The sequence below is a fragment of the Ictalurus furcatus genome, chromosome 5 (assembly GCF_023375685.1).
Source record: "Ictalurus furcatus strain D&B chromosome 5, Billie_1.0, whole genome shotgun sequence".
Classification (NCBI taxonomy): Eukaryota; Metazoa; Chordata; class Actinopteri; order Siluriformes; family Ictaluridae; genus Ictalurus; species Ictalurus furcatus.
The window spans coordinates 18,207,949-18,226,753 of NC_071259.1; the positions used below are offsets into that span (position 1 = coordinate 18,207,949).

Below are 18,805 nucleotides of genomic sequence, written 5' to 3' on the forward strand. Positions count from 1 at the left end.
AGAAAAATGACTACATCATTAATACTTATCATATAGTAAACGTACTGTAACGACACCAAATGTTAGTGGGTTTTTTTTTTTGTCCTTGTGCTCTGATTGACAAAGTGTTCTTGGTAGAAAGAGTGCTGTGTTTGAATTTATTTGGACATGTGGTTGTGGTATTTTGATGGATTTTGGCCATGAAATGAACTGATGTGCTGAGCTGTATGTTTGTACAGAGCGATATAATGAGTTTTGAAAAAGTTAACTTAGTAGTGACTAATGCTCATAAGCAATTAAAGAAAAAACTGTAATAATTTATGGACTCATTTCTTCTTAAGGTTTCTTCCTCATTTCTTAGGGAGGTTTTCCTTGTTACTGTCACCTCTGGCTTGCTCATCAGGGATCTTAACCTATTTACCCCCAGATTTCTGTAAAGCTGTTCTATGACAATGTTTATTGTTAAAAATGCTATACAAATAAAACTAAATTGAGTTGTATTGTATCGACTGATTTGTGCTTTGTGGTGTGATATTCCTACACAATCACTGAACATTCATTGTTGCTCTTTTTTTTAAGTTTTGATTTTATTCAATATTCTATTTGTTACTTAGAAAGCTAACTGGTATCAATTTGAAATCCAGCATTCTATCAATTTTGTTTGAAACTTTAAAGTAATCAGTTTTTGACACATAGTATGTAAACATTTGCACACCAGGCTGTAGAGATACAAAGTATTGCCGAAAATGGGTTTTAAATAATGTATGCTAGAATTTTAAAGACTGTTCACTAAATTCATTTTGTTTCAAGGCAATAAAAATGTATTTACAGTTTGCTCCACATGACGGGAAACTTATTTCACACCAGGAAAGCCTGTGTTTCTACAGAACAGCACAGTCTCTAAATTTCTATCAGTGTTTTTACAGAACAGTACACTCTCTAAAGCTCTATCATAGTGTTTCTACAGAACAGTACAGTCTCTAAATCTCTATCAGCCTGTTTTCATAACTACAGTCCCCTCTGAAAGAAATGGGACAGCAAAAAATGAATATGAGACGATGCATCAGAATTACAGCTTTCATTTTGTCATATTTACATCTAGATGTGTTAAACAACTTAAAACATGTCGCCTTTTGTTTGAAGCCACCCATTTTTCAACTGATCAAAAGTATTGGAACTTGTGACTAACAGGTGTTTCTTGTTGCTCAGGTGTGCCCTGTTAAATTGATTGCTCTGAATGTCAACTCTTGGTTTTGAGCCCTGGGTTTTGCCTGTGAAGAATGTGTTTGTTGTTAAAAAGGATAAACTAACATGAAGGCCAGAGAGAGGTCTATGGGAGAAAAGCAAGCCATTTTGAAGCTGAGAAAAGAGGGAAAATTGATCAGCGCCATTGCACAAGCATTGGGCATAGCCAACACAACAATTTGGAATGTTACAAAAAATTAAGAAACCACTGGTGTACTAACAACAAGACATGGAACAGGTCAGTCAAGGAAAACAACAGCAGTTGAGGACAGAAACATTGTGAGAGCTCTGAACAAAAACCCAAAAACAATAGTCAGTGACATCACCAACATCCTCCAAAGGGGACGGGTTAAAGGTATTCAAGAGCAGAAACAGGCCATACCACAAGATGCAAACCACTCATCAGCAGTAAGAATCAGAAAGCCAGATTGAAATTCGCAAAGAAATACAGAGATGAGCCACAAAAGTTCTGGAACCAAGATTAGCCAAGCTCAGCAAAGTGATGGAAAGGCCAAAGTGGAGAAAGAAAGGATCTGCTCATGATCCAAAACATACAAGCTCACTGGTCAAGCATGGCGGAGGTAGTGTCATAGCTTGGGCTTACATGGCTGCTTCTGAAATGACAGAAACATTCAGTCTGCCAATTTAAAGAGAAATGTATCCAATCTAATTGGGAGGAACTTCAATTCAATAAAATTTTATTTGTATAGCGCTTTTAACAATTGACATGGTCTCAAAGCATCTTACCTCATCAGAGATAGGGCATCAGGATGGATCAGGCAGGTCCGGAGAGCAGAAAGGGTCAGGATCACTGGCATCTCCATAATATCATGTGTGGCTCCACAGAAGGAGAGAGGGAGAGGGAGGTAAAGATAGGGAGAGATTGTTAGGTATGCTTACTATCCCATAATAGATAAGACTGTATACTTTGAGTAAAAAAAGTCTATTCATGGTAAGCTTAAGTAAACAAATGTGTTTTCAGCCTGAACTTAAACACTGAGACTGTGTCTGAGTCTGAACACTAATTGGAAGGCTGTGGGGTTTTGTAAGAGAAAGCTCTTCCCCCTGCTGTAGCCTTCACTATTCGAGGTACCAAAAAATAACCTGCACCTTTTGATCCCTGTAGACGTGGCAGATCATAAAAGACCAAAAGTTCACTCAGGTACTATGGCACGAGACCATTCAGTGCTTTATAGGTCAGTGGTAGTATTTTATAATCAATGTGAAATTTTACTTGGAGCCAATGCAGTTTGGATAAGATAGGGATGATGTGGTCATATCTTCTGGTTCCAGTAAGGACTCTTTCAGCTGCACTCTGGTGTCATATCACAGCAAACCAATAACTACATTTCCCATCCTGCGCTGCGGCCTACAAACATGTCTGCCATAGACAGCAATTCCCAGAACACTCGCTTTCATTTTAATCAAGCACACCTGCATCCAATCTCACACACAATCACACCACAGTTTAAAAGGACTTTCTATGCATTCACTCTTTGCAAAGGATTGAGTGTTATCACCATACCAAGCATTTGTACACTGTTCTGCGGTTTGTTTCATAGTCTTTGATCTTGTTTCTTGTTTCTCGTTACATGCTTTTGCCTTGCCTGTTTTATGCCTGTTTGCAGATCGCCTGACCTATTGCCTGTTTTTTGACTACGATTTTGTCTCATGATTTGGATTTGTATGCCTGCCTCTCTTTAATAAAAGCTCTTATCTGCACTTGCATCCGTCCTAACCTCCATTACATGGATCATGTGACATCTGGACTAACTGGAGCTGGTTGTTTATGCACCTAATGGAACATCCAGACAGTAAGGCATTAAAATAGTCCAACCTAGAGGTGATGAAAGCATGAACAAATTTTTCTGCAATGTGTAGGGACATTATATTTCTTATCTTAGCAATATTTCTGAGATGAAAGAAGGCTATCTTAGTAATATTATCTACATGAACTTCAAATGAAAGACTAGGGTCAATAATCATACCAAGGTCTTTTACTGCTGCTCAAATATGAAACGGAAAGGCCATCCAGATTTACTGTGTAATCAGAAAGCTTACTTCTAGCTGCACGTGGTCCAAGTACAAGTACTTATGTCTTGTCAGAATTAAGTAAAAGGAAGTTAATAAGCATCCACCATCTCATGTCTTTTACACATTCCTCAACTTTATTAAGCTGCTGTCTGTCTTCTGGCTTTGCTGAAACATAAAGCTTTGTATCATCAGCATAACAGTGGAAGCTAATTCCATGTTTACAAATAATTTGACCCAGAGATAGCATATATAAAGTAAAAAGCAGTGGGCCTAAAACAGAACCTTGTGGAACACCTAACTTTAGCGGAGTATGCACAGAGAAATTTCCATTTACATCTATGAACTGATAACGATCAATCAAATAAGACCTGAGCCAGGAGAGGACCGTTCCCTTAATGCCAACAACATTTTCTAGTCTATCAAGGAGAATAGTATGATCAATTGTATCAAAAGCTGCACTAAGGTCAAGTAACACAAGCAAGGAGACACAACCCTGATCAGAGGCCAGTAGTAAGTCATTTACCACTTTAAATAGTTCTATCTCTGTGCTACGATGAGGCCTAAATCCTCACTGATACATTTCATGAATGTTATTCCTATGTAGATACAAGCATAAACTGCTAGTTTAAATGATTTAGGTACATAGCCAGTGCTAAGGGGAGAATTGATTATTTTTAGAAGGGGTTTGATTACTCCCAGAATAATTTGTTTGAAGAAACATGTAGGTAAGGGATCTAGTATACAAGTTGATCATTTTGCTGAAGAAATTTATGAAATTAGTTCATCATGCAGCAAGACATTGACCCAACACAACAAGAGACTTTATCAGGGGAATAAAGTGGAAGGTTTTAGACTGGCCAAGTCAATCATCAGACCTTAACCCAATTGAGCAACATTTCACCTCCTGAAGAGGAGACTGAAGCGAGAAACCCCTTAAAACAAACAATAACTGAAAGAAGCTGTAGTACATGCCTGGAAAAGCAGCACAAAAGATAAATGCAATAGTTTGGTGACATCAGTGGGTCACTGGTTTGATGCAGATACTGCAAGCAAGGGATATGGAACCAAATATAAAGTGTTGTTTACTTTAATTTACTTTAATGACCTGTTCCTATACTTTTGCTTGCCTACAAATTGGGTGGTATGCCACCAAAGGTGCCATGTTCTAAGTTTTTTTAACACATCTAGATGTGAATATCAGGAAATGAAAGCTGAAATTCTGATCTATCGTCTCACATTCATCTTTTGAGCTCAAACTCAAATTACTTGAAGAATGAATCTTTCTTGTCATTCCAATACTTTGGAGGGGACTGTATATATAGTAGAATAGAAAATATCAAAATTAGACCATGTGATGGGTTTTCCCAGGCCACAACACACTTATCAATCACCACATTGACATTTGCCTGTGGACACATTCAGGGTAAGTTCAAATATTTATTAATATTAAAGTTAATATCTAGCCCTTGTATTACATAATGTGTTTGATTATGCCACCAAAATTAATTGTTGAGTCTGTTGACTGAAGAAACTCTCAGAAGCACAGATTTTTCATCTCACAACATACGATCTGGTAATTCTAGGTGAAATTAGGCATGTCATGAATGCGTTGTTGTTATGTCATTGATTGTTTGTTTAAAATCAGTGTAGGTGATGTATTACAAACGTATTGCTCATTCCACTGCGTCTCTATTGTATGTAGTTGTACGTGAAGAATAGTGTAGCTATACTGTCATCTAGTGGTATTTGATCCAGGTTTACAATTATCGCATCAAGTTCTATACGTAGAATTTTCTGGTCAATAAAAGGAGCATACTCATGCTTATTTTGGTATCCTATTATTTGCCCATAACTTTGCATAGCTGTGTATTTTCATAGCTAAATGTATTATTAATATACTTCTACTAATACTCCTAATACAACAACAACTACTACTACTACTAATAATAATAATAATAATAATAATAACCGTAATGTATTATAAAACCTTGAACGTTACAAAACTTTACTATGACACGGAAGCCTTAAGCGGCCGTGCAGTATAATTTTTTTTCTGTTGTTTTCTCTTTGTAACTTTTTTCTATTTCCAAACTTTCCACTTGGTCTGTCTCCTTTTTGTGTAAGCATTAACGCCACACCAGTAGGTGGCGCTAAAGCATTTACGTTTTAAGTTTTACGTATTAAGACGACATTGCGTTTACGTGTACATGTGGGTATTCCCACGCGCTTTGGCTCTGAAAGCCTGCCACAGGAATGGTCCGAATACGGGTGATGAAAACATAACATCTTGCATTCAGACGTGGACCCGTTCTGTATTACGTCACGACGCACGTACGTGCTATGTCATCGCCACTGGTGCACTTCCTTCATCCGGGTAGAGGTTTGTTGGTGAGTAAAGCTTCATTGCTAAAAAAAAAAAAAAAACAACAACAACATAAAAACGGAACACAAATAATTTAGTATTCTTTTTTAATAAACCAGTGAGATTACAACGAACGCGTGTGTTCAATCTATAAACTCATCTGTCATCTATATCCCGGGTTATTCTGCGTCGCTTTTAGCCGACGTCAGCTGAGGATTAGCTTAGCCGGTGGGTTTGTTCATTATGAAGCGCTAGCTAGGAAGGACTGTATGTTAAAAAAAAAGGAAGTTCCTCACTCAACATGACTGTTTTATATGTATAAAAATGTCTCATTGCTAAGGTGTCTTTTCATTTAGGAACGCGGTGTTTTTCAGTTGCAGGTGCATCTGTGTATCTTCTGAGATCTCCTCCCTCGGAAGTTAGCCATGATGCTCGGTTTGCGCGTGCTGCTACAGATGTTGTGTGCACAGCTGCTCTGGGGTCGTGTGTGGGGCTCCGAGCTCACCTTCGAGCTGCCAGATAATGCCAAGCAATGTTTCTACGAGGACATCACCATCGGGACTAAGTGCACCCTGGAGTTCCAGGTACGACACTCGAAAACCAAATGGCTCCCTACAACAGTACACTACATAGCGTGTGAAATAATGTCTGCTACACCGCCTTACTCCCCCAGCTAGTGATGGCATCACCCCAGAATTATCACAGGCCATCAGTCCCAATATATCTGAAGTGTCAATGCCTGATTTCAAACCCCAGCAGAAACGGAAATCCCACTTATCAAGCAGCGTTTACTAAAAACCACCTGTGAATAATGACAATTAAGAGAAGATATTAAACAGTAGTGATGTGTCGTTCATGAACGATTCGTTCATTTTGAACGAATCTTTCATATGACTCGGGAACAACGAGTTGTCTCAGAGAGCGATTCGTTCATTTTTGACCGCGCATGCGCTGCAACATCCCCATAGGTTCTGTTCAGGAAACAGAAATGATTAGTTCACGTCTTGAGTCTTCAGGTTCGAGTCGTTTGTTCATCACATCACAGCTCCACTGCATTCAGAATATGGGGCGGTTAGGTGATGAACGAACGACTCGAACCCGAAGACTCAAGATGTGAACTAATCATTTCTGTTTCCAGGGAACAGATGTGAGAAAAGAAAGAACGACTTGGATCGGGAGGTGAGGTGAAATAACAGACTGCATAGCCTGAAGACCTACTGCTAAGCTATTAATTAATCATTTCTGTTTCTCATAATTTGGCTTTGGCTGCATTAGCCTATAGTTTATTTTTTATTCCAAACGTTTGCGCAAGTACTAGACGTGTTGGGGAATTGAACATGTAACATTTTAATTATATTCTGCTGAAATGAACGAAATGACTCGGTAAAAGATTTATTCATTTTGCTGAACGAGATTCAGAGATTCGAGTCAGTAAAATGATCCGAACTTCCCATCACTACATAACAGGAGCATGCAGCCTTCAAGTACTTAACCCTTGCGTGTCAATTAAAAAAAGTTACACATGGGTCCATAAAGGACAAAAATGCCCATGTCAAAAAACTGTCATAGAAACATTATATATTAATATTTTGTTCCACTTTCATTTATGTAGATTTTTTTCAAAAGTATCAATTCTGATAATAATTACCAAACATTCATTAATTTTCAGAATTTTAACCCTTTAAACGCCGGTTTGTTTACATAATGCAAATATCTTCAAAACTCGGTAATCTTCTCTGACTCATATACATGGGGTGCGATTTGTGATTTCCAGTACAATATCATTACTTTCTTTCAAACTGTTCACACACGTATAAAATTTTCAATACAAACACACCCATGTAATTATAGTTGCATCATTTATTCAGCTGGTCTGCAGCGCTCTATAATACAGCAGAATCAGGAAAAAGGAAAGGCATGGATTTTCCCCACAGACTAAACCTGAGAAAACACTACACATTTCAGAAAATTAAAAATCAGTGTTTTGAAACCTTGTCAACAAAATAAAAGCCTATTAACACAGAATCCATGATTTTATATTTAAACATCATGGGTATTAAATATTGCAGTTTGAATGGGTTCAATGGGGACATTTTTGTCTTTAAGGTCCTGAGTGTAACTACTTTGTGTACCTAGTTTATAATAGATTTATGAAAGCAAATGAGGGTAAAATATTAAAATTCCAATAAAAATATACACCTTTTGCAAAATTTATGCAGTTTGTATTAACACAGACAAAATGATAGATTAAAAAAAAGAAAGACAAAAATGTCCATAAAGACACACAAGGGTTAAGAATTAACGTGAATGTTGCAGTCATTATGCAAGTATACAGCACTGTTTGGATAATATAATGTAAAATGTTTTACCACTAGACTAACAGTAAGAACTGCACAGTGATGTAGTGTTAACCAGATGATTGTTTAAGTAAACCAGTTTTTACATTTAGTTTGTGGTTCTTTTGCACAGGATACCTAGCACTGCTATAAAAATTAATTAAAAAAACATAGATTAGAAGCTTTGTAAAGCTCACACAAGCTTTCAAACTGATTCCTGACGTATAGTAGAGTGAGGATTACTGAGCGCCAGGCTTGTGTGAGTATGTTTTGCATAATACTTCATTGCCACGATATCCACTGATGTTCATTCTGATTATATTATAACATGTCATATATTATATTGCCAGACCTCACATTTTTTGCGAAGGAGCTTCACAATTAAAATATCAGAGGTTTTTTTTTTCTCTTCGGTTGATTCCATCTCAAATGAGCGGGCTGTGGCAGAGGACTTTTCCACCACTCCGTCTTAGATTTTGCTGATTTTTTTTCTTCGCATTTGTTGGGACATGCACAAGCACAAAAACCCCCAATTCTTTTGAGTCAGCTCTCATTCATTATAAAATATCAGCCATTGGCATATCTGTAATGATTTCAATGATAAATGGCAAAAATGGCACTTTTAGGGAGTACCCATATTTGATCCCTGCCTGCCCAGCACCCTACTTCTGTCGACCTATATCAAGCTACAAATTTTGAGACTTTTTGCTTTACTTCTTCTTACAGATAAGTGAAAATTGGGTGTGTGCTATGCCACATTACAACTTGATAGCAGAAAAAAAAAAAAACAATTTTGGCAAAATATTTACATACAAATGTATGATGTACAGTTACAGTAATAGGTATTCAGTGTTCTTATTATTATACTGCTACCCCATACTACTCCTCTGACATACTGCTTTTCACCTACTATATAGTAGGTAAGTATGCAGTTTCGGACGCAGTCTATATAAGTTCTATGTAAGCTTTCTGTTGACAGTCACTGTTAACTTTTTTCCGATCCATCGGAACATCCCTGCTGTAAAATTGTTTTTTTTTTGCTCGTGCCTCCTTCAAACGAGGGTCTGATTTTGACTGCAGATAGATTTTTTTATGTGGTGCACAGGTAATGATTTAGGCACTGGGTTAATATTTGTTAGTAGGGCAGCGACTGAAGAACCAGACCAATCCATCAGTGTAGACTGGGAACTGGAAGCACCAATCCTGGTACACCAGAGTCATCACAGATTCGAACCTACTCCAAACCATTTGAAAATGTTCAGACTATTCTCTGATGAAACATCCATCATTTCACAGGGAAAATCTGCTACTGCAATCCGTGCGTCTGTTCTTAAACCCAGACTGTATGCCACTGTAGTCTATGATATGCATTGTTACCTTTTTGTATTGGGAGAAAACGTGTTGAAAATTGGGGCATTTATGTGAAATTTATGCGCTGTTGTAAGCCAGGCCACAATTTGTGAATGGAAGAATCCTGGCTGCCATTCATTCATGTTCAGACACTGGGTTCTGTACCTGCAGCCTTGGCCAGTCACTGGATGGCAATACAAGCTGCAAACTGCTGAAGTAAAACTATTTGTGATCAGAAAAATGAGCCAAACTGCCTAGTCACTGGCATTATGCAAGCTTTGTTTCATTCCTCATCTGGGTCCTGTTTGGGATGCTGACATCATTTGTATCGTAGCAGTAACAACCACATGGAATTGAACGAACATGTGACGTTTGTTAGGTTGTGCCCTCACACGTATTTGGGTAGTTACAGATGTCGTCATGTGTATTGGTTAGAATTTGCTGTTTGAATATTTGACCAGTGTTTTGCGCTTACGTATATTCCGATAACCTAACAGCTCACTAACAGCCATGTACTATTATTGTAGCCTTATGGGTGACTTTCATTAAGCTGTGCTCAATCTGAATCTGAATCTTTTGGTTCTTAAAATATACTTGTTTATCTAGTTATGGCTTATTAAATGTGAAATGGTTATTCCAAACTAATATCTACAGTTCATGTGTATATGTGAATTCCTGTACAAAAAAAAATTAAAATGTGTAAAAATGGCTTTATTTCTTTGCATTGTGGCATAACACAAATTTCACTTTACACCTATTTGTAAGATGAAGTGAAGATATAAATGTCTCATGAAAGTTGTAGCTTGATCTAGTAGTTTAGGAGAAGTAGGGTTCTGGGGTGGGGTCATGGGTACCCCAAAGAAGTGCCAATTTTGTCATTTATCACTGAAATCATTACAGATATGCCAGGTTTGGTTTGTTCTGATTCTACATAAAAAAGGAAATAAATATCAGGTTTTATCTTTATGGCATGATGCAGAACACATCTGAGCTATATTGTAAAAACGGCTGCCATTTAATAACAAGTGAATGTTGATTTTCAAAAATGTGAAAAATTAATGTATGATCGAATTAGCTGATATTAGACAGGTATATTGTTAGAGACAAAGGAATCTCAGATTATGTCCTTCAGTCCTCCGTCAGCCTTTTCAGCCTTTTATTTCTCTTAATTTCACAGAGTATTCGGGCCTGGGGAGTCTAAATGCACACACTGACACATGCTGTTCACAGAGACATCCAGTTTATTTCGTCTAGAACAGGAGTATTGATACACATGAACACCAGCATTGCATAGGCGGGTTCCTACTTGTGCAGCTGCTAGACAGATTTAGACAAAACACACAGCACACTACAAAAATAAGTCTTTTCAAGATATAGAAAATACATGTGTCAGCTATAATAAAGGATGGCAGTTGATCAGCTTATTCAAAGTGGTAATTAAATTAATACATTCATCATAGGTATTTGATAGCACAGAGACACACAACCAGAAACTATAACCCAGTATTCCCCGTATCTAAGGTGTCTTAATAGCAGTTCATAATATAAGAGAGTATGTGATATGAGAATTCCCTTCATATATATTTAGCATCGTTAAACATTATTTTGACTGAAAGAGAAAAATAGCTGAAAAGTTTGATCTAAAACAGGACAAAATAGGCGTCTGATCTAACACTTTACAGATAATGTTTATGAAAATTAGAAATTGATTCAATAAAGTGTGAAACAATATTAAACAAGCAGTTTGTAAAAACATGATCAAAAATGTTTGATCACCTAAATATCCACCGTCCAGCTGAGATTTTTTGATCACTGCTGCTGACATGCAGTTCCTCACTGCACACCTGGTCATGTTATTTACCCTCCTGTATTCTCCTGAAATGGTGGAAATACTTGTTTTCCTGTCTTTTTGTAGGCTGTTGCTTGCGAATGTTTAAATCATTGGTCTGAATTTTTTTTTTAATGGTAAATAGTGATTACCACAGCAGTGTATTCAGTCCTAAGTGGTGTACCGATCGCTTTTTTGTTTTGTTTAAGTAAACACTATTTTCACTTAAAGTTTTTTTTTTTTTTTTTTGCTCACTTTTGTTGCCAGCGGTTTAGACATTAATGGCCGTGTGTCGAGTTATTTTGAGGGGACAGCAAATTTACACTGTTACACAAGCTGTACACACACTACTTTACATTGTAGCAAAGTGTCATTTCTTCAGTGTTGTCACATGAAAAGGTATAATCAAATATTTACAAAAATGTGAGGAGTGTACTCACTTTTGTGAGATACTGTCTATCAACAGTGGGCTCTTGTGTTTTGTTTTCTTCAGAGTGGCTTTAAGCTACTTCTTTTTCTTCTTCTAGACCTTGAAATGTTCTTGTTGCTGAAGCTAGTCTTTTTCAGGAGAATCAGGCTGTTCTCAAATGTTTTACTTTCCGTGTTAAAAAATTCACTCCTGCTTTGTTGTTGTAAATTACTGTAATGAGTATAATCCACATACTCGAATATTAGGTACATTTTAGCCAAATGTGTAACATTGCATTTATTTGCTACTGCCATTTTTACATTAGATATTTTCCCCCATCTAGTTACGCTGTGTATAAAACTGTAAATGTCATTTTAACAAAAAAAAAATTCCTGTTTTTCTCAAATGTAATTTGTATGTTTTATTTATTTAAGATAATTTTAAGATAATAATAATCATAATAACAAATTTATTTATAAAGGGCTAACTGTGGTAACTGTACATCAAATTGCTGTACAGTACGTAGTAAAAATCAAATGAGGACTAATCTAATAGAAAGTCCCTCCAGGATTTTGTCATTGTAGAAATGAATCAAAATCAAGCGAATTCCACAATATTCAAAATGGAGCTTGCAATTTTATAAATGAAGGATTTAAGAAAAAAATTAACGATTAAAATGTACTGTAATAGAATGCCTTCGAAAAAATGTGTTTAAAAATAAGTAAATAAACATATAAAAATAAATTTAAAAACAAATAGATAAAAAGGTAAAAAAAATAATAATTTACAAAAATACAATAACTAATATCTCTATTATTATTATTATTATTATTATTATTATTGATGTTGTAGTTATTGTTAATAATGATCTACACTGTCAAAACAAAGAGTAATAATAAAATCAAGGACCTTCCTGATATCACAAACCACACGGAGTCACCAGACCCCAAAGAATAATCACAGGTCTGATCAACAAAACTAAGATCATTCCCTGCTGCTCAATTTCTAAAAGGATGCTGTTAGTTTTAATATTGCTTGACCTGTGAGAACTAATGTGTATGTAAAGTGGTAACATCATCAGTCTGCTGTGTCCAACAGTATGAACATTGTAAAGCTAGCACTGCAGGGTTTGTTTTTTTTCTATGACCTGTGTGTTAGCATTCCTTTCACAGCCCTACCATGGAAAAATATTAATCATGTGCACTTTGGTTGGATTCCTTTATCTGGAATGTTTTTATGGTAGTACACACAGGCCAGTGTGTAAAGCCTAGTTCACAGACAAATGCCAACCAATGGCAACAGACACGTTTGTCGGGTTTTGTCAGACAGGTGTGTGAACCCTGCTGGTGTTGGTCGGTGTTTGTTTTTACCAACTGAACGTGTTCAATCGCCGTTTGTCGGCCGTGGAATGTCTGAGCAGTGTGGCATTTTCCAACAAGCTGGTTTTGAGTTGACAAAACCAAACAAATCCAACCCGGGTTAGTCAAGGTTAACCAGCGTCATGAAACCTGTTATCAACTTTCTCAGTCAACCCTGAACCAAGGTTTACTCAGCGTGCGCGTGCACATAAAAGCCAGATGTCTGCAGCAAACAGCCAATAGCGTTCAATATGGAGGGAAAACCAGGTGCGCATACTTCCAGTTGAAGCACGAGGGATTATTTGGTGGAAATATGAGGAATTTAAACCTATGCTAAATTCAAAAATCGCACCATTGCCGCTGCCAAAGCTCGGGAGAATTAAATATTAATAAAATTCATGTCAATTTATGAAAATATATATTAGGACAGGAATAATACCACCACATAAAACATACCACTCTCAAAGAATTCAATACATGGCCTACAGTTTGCAGTATAGTAGGCGTGTGGCTGAAGAAGCCGGCACAGATGAACTATACCATCTGCCCAAAATCCATATCTTTCATACAGATGGTCATCAGGAAAAGCCAGCTGATTGTGTCTGTCCCTAAAAATCATTTTCCTTTGAAGTGCACTTATTATTTGCGCTGTGAGCTCCACAAGATTCCCCACAAATGGTGAAGCCTAAAGGGTTAACTTGCACACATCAGATTTATCTCACTTTGCTCATAGCTGATTGGTCCAGTTTGGGTTTGAGTTCTCTTACCCAGAATAAAACCTGCTCTGGAGCAGGTTAGCCGTGTAGCGCAAGTTACCATGATGATGGAACCCACTGAAAACCAATCCACCTTGTTGAGACAGAAAAAACAGAGTTTGCTCAAACTAAACTCAGACTTACCTGGATAGTCACCAAAACCGTAACCATGATGATGATAAAGGCGTCCCTGGAAACCCCATAGTAACGAAAGCCTGTGTGCGCAATCGTCGTTGTGGGTTAAACTACAGATTTCTGGACGAATCAGAAACAAGAGGATAAATTATCTACGGGTGTGTGATTTCAATACAATTGTTTATTTTGACCCCTGGTGAGGGTCATCGACTGTTGTGTTCTGGTTTTAATCAGGATCATCCTCTAACTGTATTCTGTTTCATGAAGTGAGATTGCAACAAATGTTTAGATAAGGGGTCTCCAATCTTATCCGCAAAGGGCAGGTGTGGGTGCAGGTATTCATTCATTCATTCATTTCATTGCACGTCCTCTGCATTAACGTCATTAAGCACCCTGTCTCTCACATCGCAACACCCGAGTCTTCACCCCACAACCGCTTTGGTTTCACCCTTCATCTTTTCAGCCAAGGAGCGACACATGAAGACGCTAGTAATAGTAGCGTTCGGATTGCAGTATAAGGATCATCCGTTTTTAAATCAGTCTGACTGTCCATGAAAAGTTTGTTGGTGTGTGTTGGGGCAGTGTGAACATGACAGTTGTTTTTCCCAGCATTCAAAATCCAACAGTTTGTGCTTTTCGACGTTGGTCGGTGTCTGTTGAACTAGGCTCAACAGAACCATGAAGCTTTTTTGTTTTTATTCTAGGTGTCTAAAAATGTCGTGTCTAAACTATTTGTTCACATTTGATCTTTATTATTTATAGGTTGTTACCGGGGGCCACTACGATGTTGACTGTCGTCTGGAGGATCCGGATGGTACAGTCCTGTACAAAGAAATGAAGAAGCAGTATGACAGTTTCACATTCACTGCCGCCAGGAATGGGACGTACAAGTTCTGCTTCAGCAACGAGTTCTCCACCTTCACACACAAGACTGTCTATTTCGACTTCCAAGTCGGTGATGATCCTCCACTCTTCCCCAACGAAAACCGAGTGACTGCTCTAACTCAAGTACGTATTTCACACGTCGTCTAATACAGAGGAGGATTCTCAAGCGTAAGGGTTATAATCAGGGATAGGAATAATAACATGGTTAAATCGCTGATTATTGTGTAGTCGAGATTTAGTTTAGTGCTTTTCACACTGCGCTTAACCGTCGTTATTAACTCCGGGTTAGAGGAGCGTTTCACACTTGTAATTTAGAAGGGGTTTGAGGTGGGGGAATAAAAAAAAAATAAATGTCAGGCTGTGACAGAAAATGCGTCAGTTGGAGCAAAGAGGAGACGGTTTTATTTTTACAGTTATGGTCCGAAAAGTAAACAGTGACGCTACTGTACAAGTAAACACAGGTCTCTCGATGCTTAAAAGGAATTCAAAATAATATTCATATAATTTGCGCCTCTGTTTTGTTTCTTTTGTCTTTTTGTCTTCGTTTTCTCACCTTCGTGCATCTCAGGAGGTTTTAAACAGCTGAGGGGGATTTACGTGGCGAGGTTTTTTCCTCACTGATGCAAAAGCGCAAGACAAGCCGTTATTTAAACCGGCCGTGCGCTGTATTTATCCAGTCGTGGTTATTCATACTGCAAGTATGCAAATAAGAGCATTAACCCAGGGTTAATATGAAACATCAGATTATGAATATCCAGGATTAATTGTTAACCCCGGGTAAAGTATGAGTAGTGTGAGAGAAGAATAACCCCGGATTCTGTTTACCCGGGGTATCGAACGACCCAGGGTTGGTTTGTTTTTTTGTTTTTTTTTAATGCGTGTGTGAAAAGCCCTTTTGTTTAACTATCTTGAAACCATTTGCGTTGTTTCGCGTGAACGTTTGTGACTCGTGGTCATATTTGATCTCCGTCAGATGGAATCTGCATGCGTCTCCATCCACGAAGCCCTGAAGTCTGTGATCGATTACCAGACCCATTTCCGGCTGCGGGAGGCGCAGGGACGCAGCAGAGCAGAGGACTTGAACACCAGGGTGGCCTTCTGGTCCGTCGGGGAGGCGTTTATCCTCCTGGTGGTCAGCATCAGCCAGGTCGTCCTGCTCAGGAGCTTCTTTTCAGACAAGAAAACCACAACGACTCGCGTTGGATCCTAACATCTTCAAGTCATTGTTATTTTCGATCTCTCTCGTTCTCTCTCTCTCACACACACACAAACACACACGCACACAAACACAAACAAGGGACTAAAGGCATGCTGCCATGGTTCATTCTCCACTTTTAGGACTACATATTTAATGTTTATTTAAAGATGTATCTGTTTGGCTTTACATCTTTTAGGCTTATGTATGGCATAACATTCATATACAACAAACAAACACATTTTCAGCGGTAAGAAGCAAACCTCGTAATTTATTGTGTGGGTGTGCGTTTAATTTTTACACTGCTTTCTTTCATTTGTAGATGTGGGAGGAGCTACTTAACACACGCTTAGCTCTGCAGAACTGTTAATGAACTCGTGACTGTTGGGGTGTTTAGAGATCAGCGGTAGGACTTCAGTATTAAATGAGTATCATAAAAACACTTTCAGAAACATGTTAGAAGCACATCGGGATAACGTATTTATTCAGAGCGGAGTTCCTTTTAATTTTTTTCAGTTTAGTTATTTGCGTCTGGTTCGTTTTTCGTTCTGTCATCCGCTTACTGGTGCTCTGATGTTACTTTCTTAAATGAGGCTTGTTTTGAATGGCTGTATTTTTGTCACATAATTAGCAGGTCTTAAATTTCACTAACATCACATTAAAGACAAAATTCATAAGAACTAACTTAAATTATAGAATCTGGAAGCGTGATTTAGAAAGCACTGATTTATGTAAAAAAAAAAAAAAAGAAAAGAAAAGAAAAACAATTGAAACATAATGGTGGTCACTGATTCCATTTGCTCACAGTTGAACTTCAGAGTACACACTCCAGGTGCTTTGGTATCGCGTTTGAGCAGAACATTATAAGGTTTTTGACTGTGTAAATACAAAGTTCCTGTGTATCCACTGCCCTGCAGTTTCAAACGAACCTGTCCTCAGCTGTAAGGTGGTAGTCGAGTGTGTTGGGAGGACTGAAAGCTTGAATCTGCAGGGTAGTCGGTCACAGTGACTGTAAATGAGAAGAGAAATTCCAACCATATGGCTGGAGAACTTGATTTGTAAAACAGATGAGTAAATAATCCAATTCAAACGGAGCCGCATACGCCAGCTGATTTTGTCAAATCCAATGGGTCAACAAAATAAATGCACCAGTTGGATTAAGAAATGGTGGCTGAATTTTTTTGAATATTTAGCTTGTATGGAAATGTACACGTTGATGTACTTAATACTTGGGTATTTTGAGGTTGGAGTTTACAATGATTATGATTTGGGCTAATAAAAATGATTTCCTCCTGTAGTCCTGTTGGGTTAAGTGTGGGTTAAGTAGCAGATTTCAATTAGTTGATATGGCTGTGTAAAGCATCCTGTTCACAGTTTCTTTTTAATTAAACTGGCTTCACAGGAACTCCATTCTGTGTGTGCTAGCTTTGCTGTGGGTTTTCTTTTTCTTTCATTTTCACTGTACGTTTGGTCTTCATCAGCTCTCAGATTATGTATGGATTTGTTCAGTGTTAACAAATTGCCCTTGTATGTTTAATCACATCCAGAGGAAAAAAAAATAGTGAGATCTGTTATACACAATCAATAAATCTGTGAAATACTTTTACATTGTATTAGTCTTTTACATTCTGTGTGACGGGTGCACGATGGCTTAGTGGTTATTTGTTACCACGTTCGCCTCACAACTCCAGGGTTGGGGGTTCGATTCCCGCCTCTTCCCTGTGTGTGTGGAGTTTGCATGTTCTCCCCATGCTGCAGGGGTTTCCTCTGGGTACTCTGGTTTCCTCCCCCAGTCCAAAGCCATGCATGGTAGGTTGATTAGCAGTCCAAAATGTCCGTAGTGTGTGAATGGGTGTGTGATTGTGCCATACGATGGATTGGCACCCTGTCCAGGATGTACCCCGTCTTGTGCTCCATGTCCCTTGGGACAGGCTTCAGGTTCCCCGTGACCCTGAACGATAAGCGGTGTAGAAGATGGATGGGATGCTGTGTGAGTACACTCGCTGTACTGCTGTATTGCCACCAGGGGGCAGTGTGTGCAAATGTAGGTAAAACTTTCTAACTATAAGCAGTCTCATAAGAATGCAGGGTTTATTTATTATAAATGTTACTTATATTTATTATAAATATGTATTATATAATTTTAATTATCTATAAATATAACAAGGTGTATGTATATCATTATCACAGTCATGTATCAACTGTATACATCTAAATATACTTATAAATATTCGTAACGACCATACGTTTCTATGGTCAATGTTTAAACACCATGACTAGTGAAAATCTCGTCGTCGTGAGGAACTTCTCGAGCGCCTCAACGTCGTGACTACAGAAATTTATTGTTTACGTTTGGTTAGACGTCGCGGCGTTTCTGATCGGCTAGCTTTAACTGGAGTAATGGGACTTCAACGGAAAGCTGCCGCTGCCAATCACTTCCTTATTCGTCGTGAGGAACAGAAAGTATCATATGAGGAAAACATAAACAAACAGGCGTTTATTTCCTGGGGGAAGACTTTATTGCAGAAAAAAAAACACGCACACAAAAAAACACGCCATTAGCGCTAGGTGAGCTGTGAGATAAGCGGGGATGGCGAGCTGCGGTCGGATTCCAGCACAACGGCTTTGATTCAAGGGCGTAGGTTTGGTCTCAATATTGGTAGGGACACCCACCCACCCCGGGAAAAAAGGACTGTTTAATGTTGACAACCAACTGGTTTATTAAAATATAACATCTATATTTACATTAAGATCTGTATTTACATTTAAATTCAAATTATACAAAGCAACTCAAAGACTAAAAGAAAGTAAACTATGAAATTACTTGTTAACAGAAAAGAGAGAGAGAAAAAGTTTTGCATCCAACATCTTGATAACAACATTCTTCATGACAGTCCTTGGTGTACTTACAATATATGTACATTGGTCATTTAC

At 38.0% G+C, this 18,805-nt stretch overlaps 1 protein-coding gene across 2 annotated transcripts; it reads left to right on the forward strand.

Moving 5' to 3' along the window:
* Nucleotides 1-5,544: 5,544 nt before the first annotated feature.
* On the forward strand, nucleotides 5,545-17,477 carry tmed7 (transmembrane p24 trafficking protein 7). Of its 2 annotated transcripts, none has more exons than XM_053625006.1 (4): nucleotides 5,545-5,646; nucleotides 5,995-6,204; nucleotides 14,554-14,799; nucleotides 15,650-17,477. In XM_053625006.1, the coding sequence occupies exons 2-4, from the start codon at nucleotides 6,046-6,048 to the stop codon at nucleotides 15,884-15,886; spliced, it is 642 nt and encodes a 213-aa protein (XP_053480981.1). In that variant the 5' UTR covers nucleotides 5,545-5,646; nucleotides 5,995-6,045; the 3' UTR covers nucleotides 15,887-17,477. The 2 variants fall into 2 exon arrangements, with proteins under 2 accessions (XP_053480981.1, XP_053480982.1); XM_053625007.1 differs by having other exon boundaries at nucleotides 5,553-5,646; nucleotides 6,001-6,204.
* Nucleotides 17,478-18,805: the final 1,328 nt, after the last annotated feature.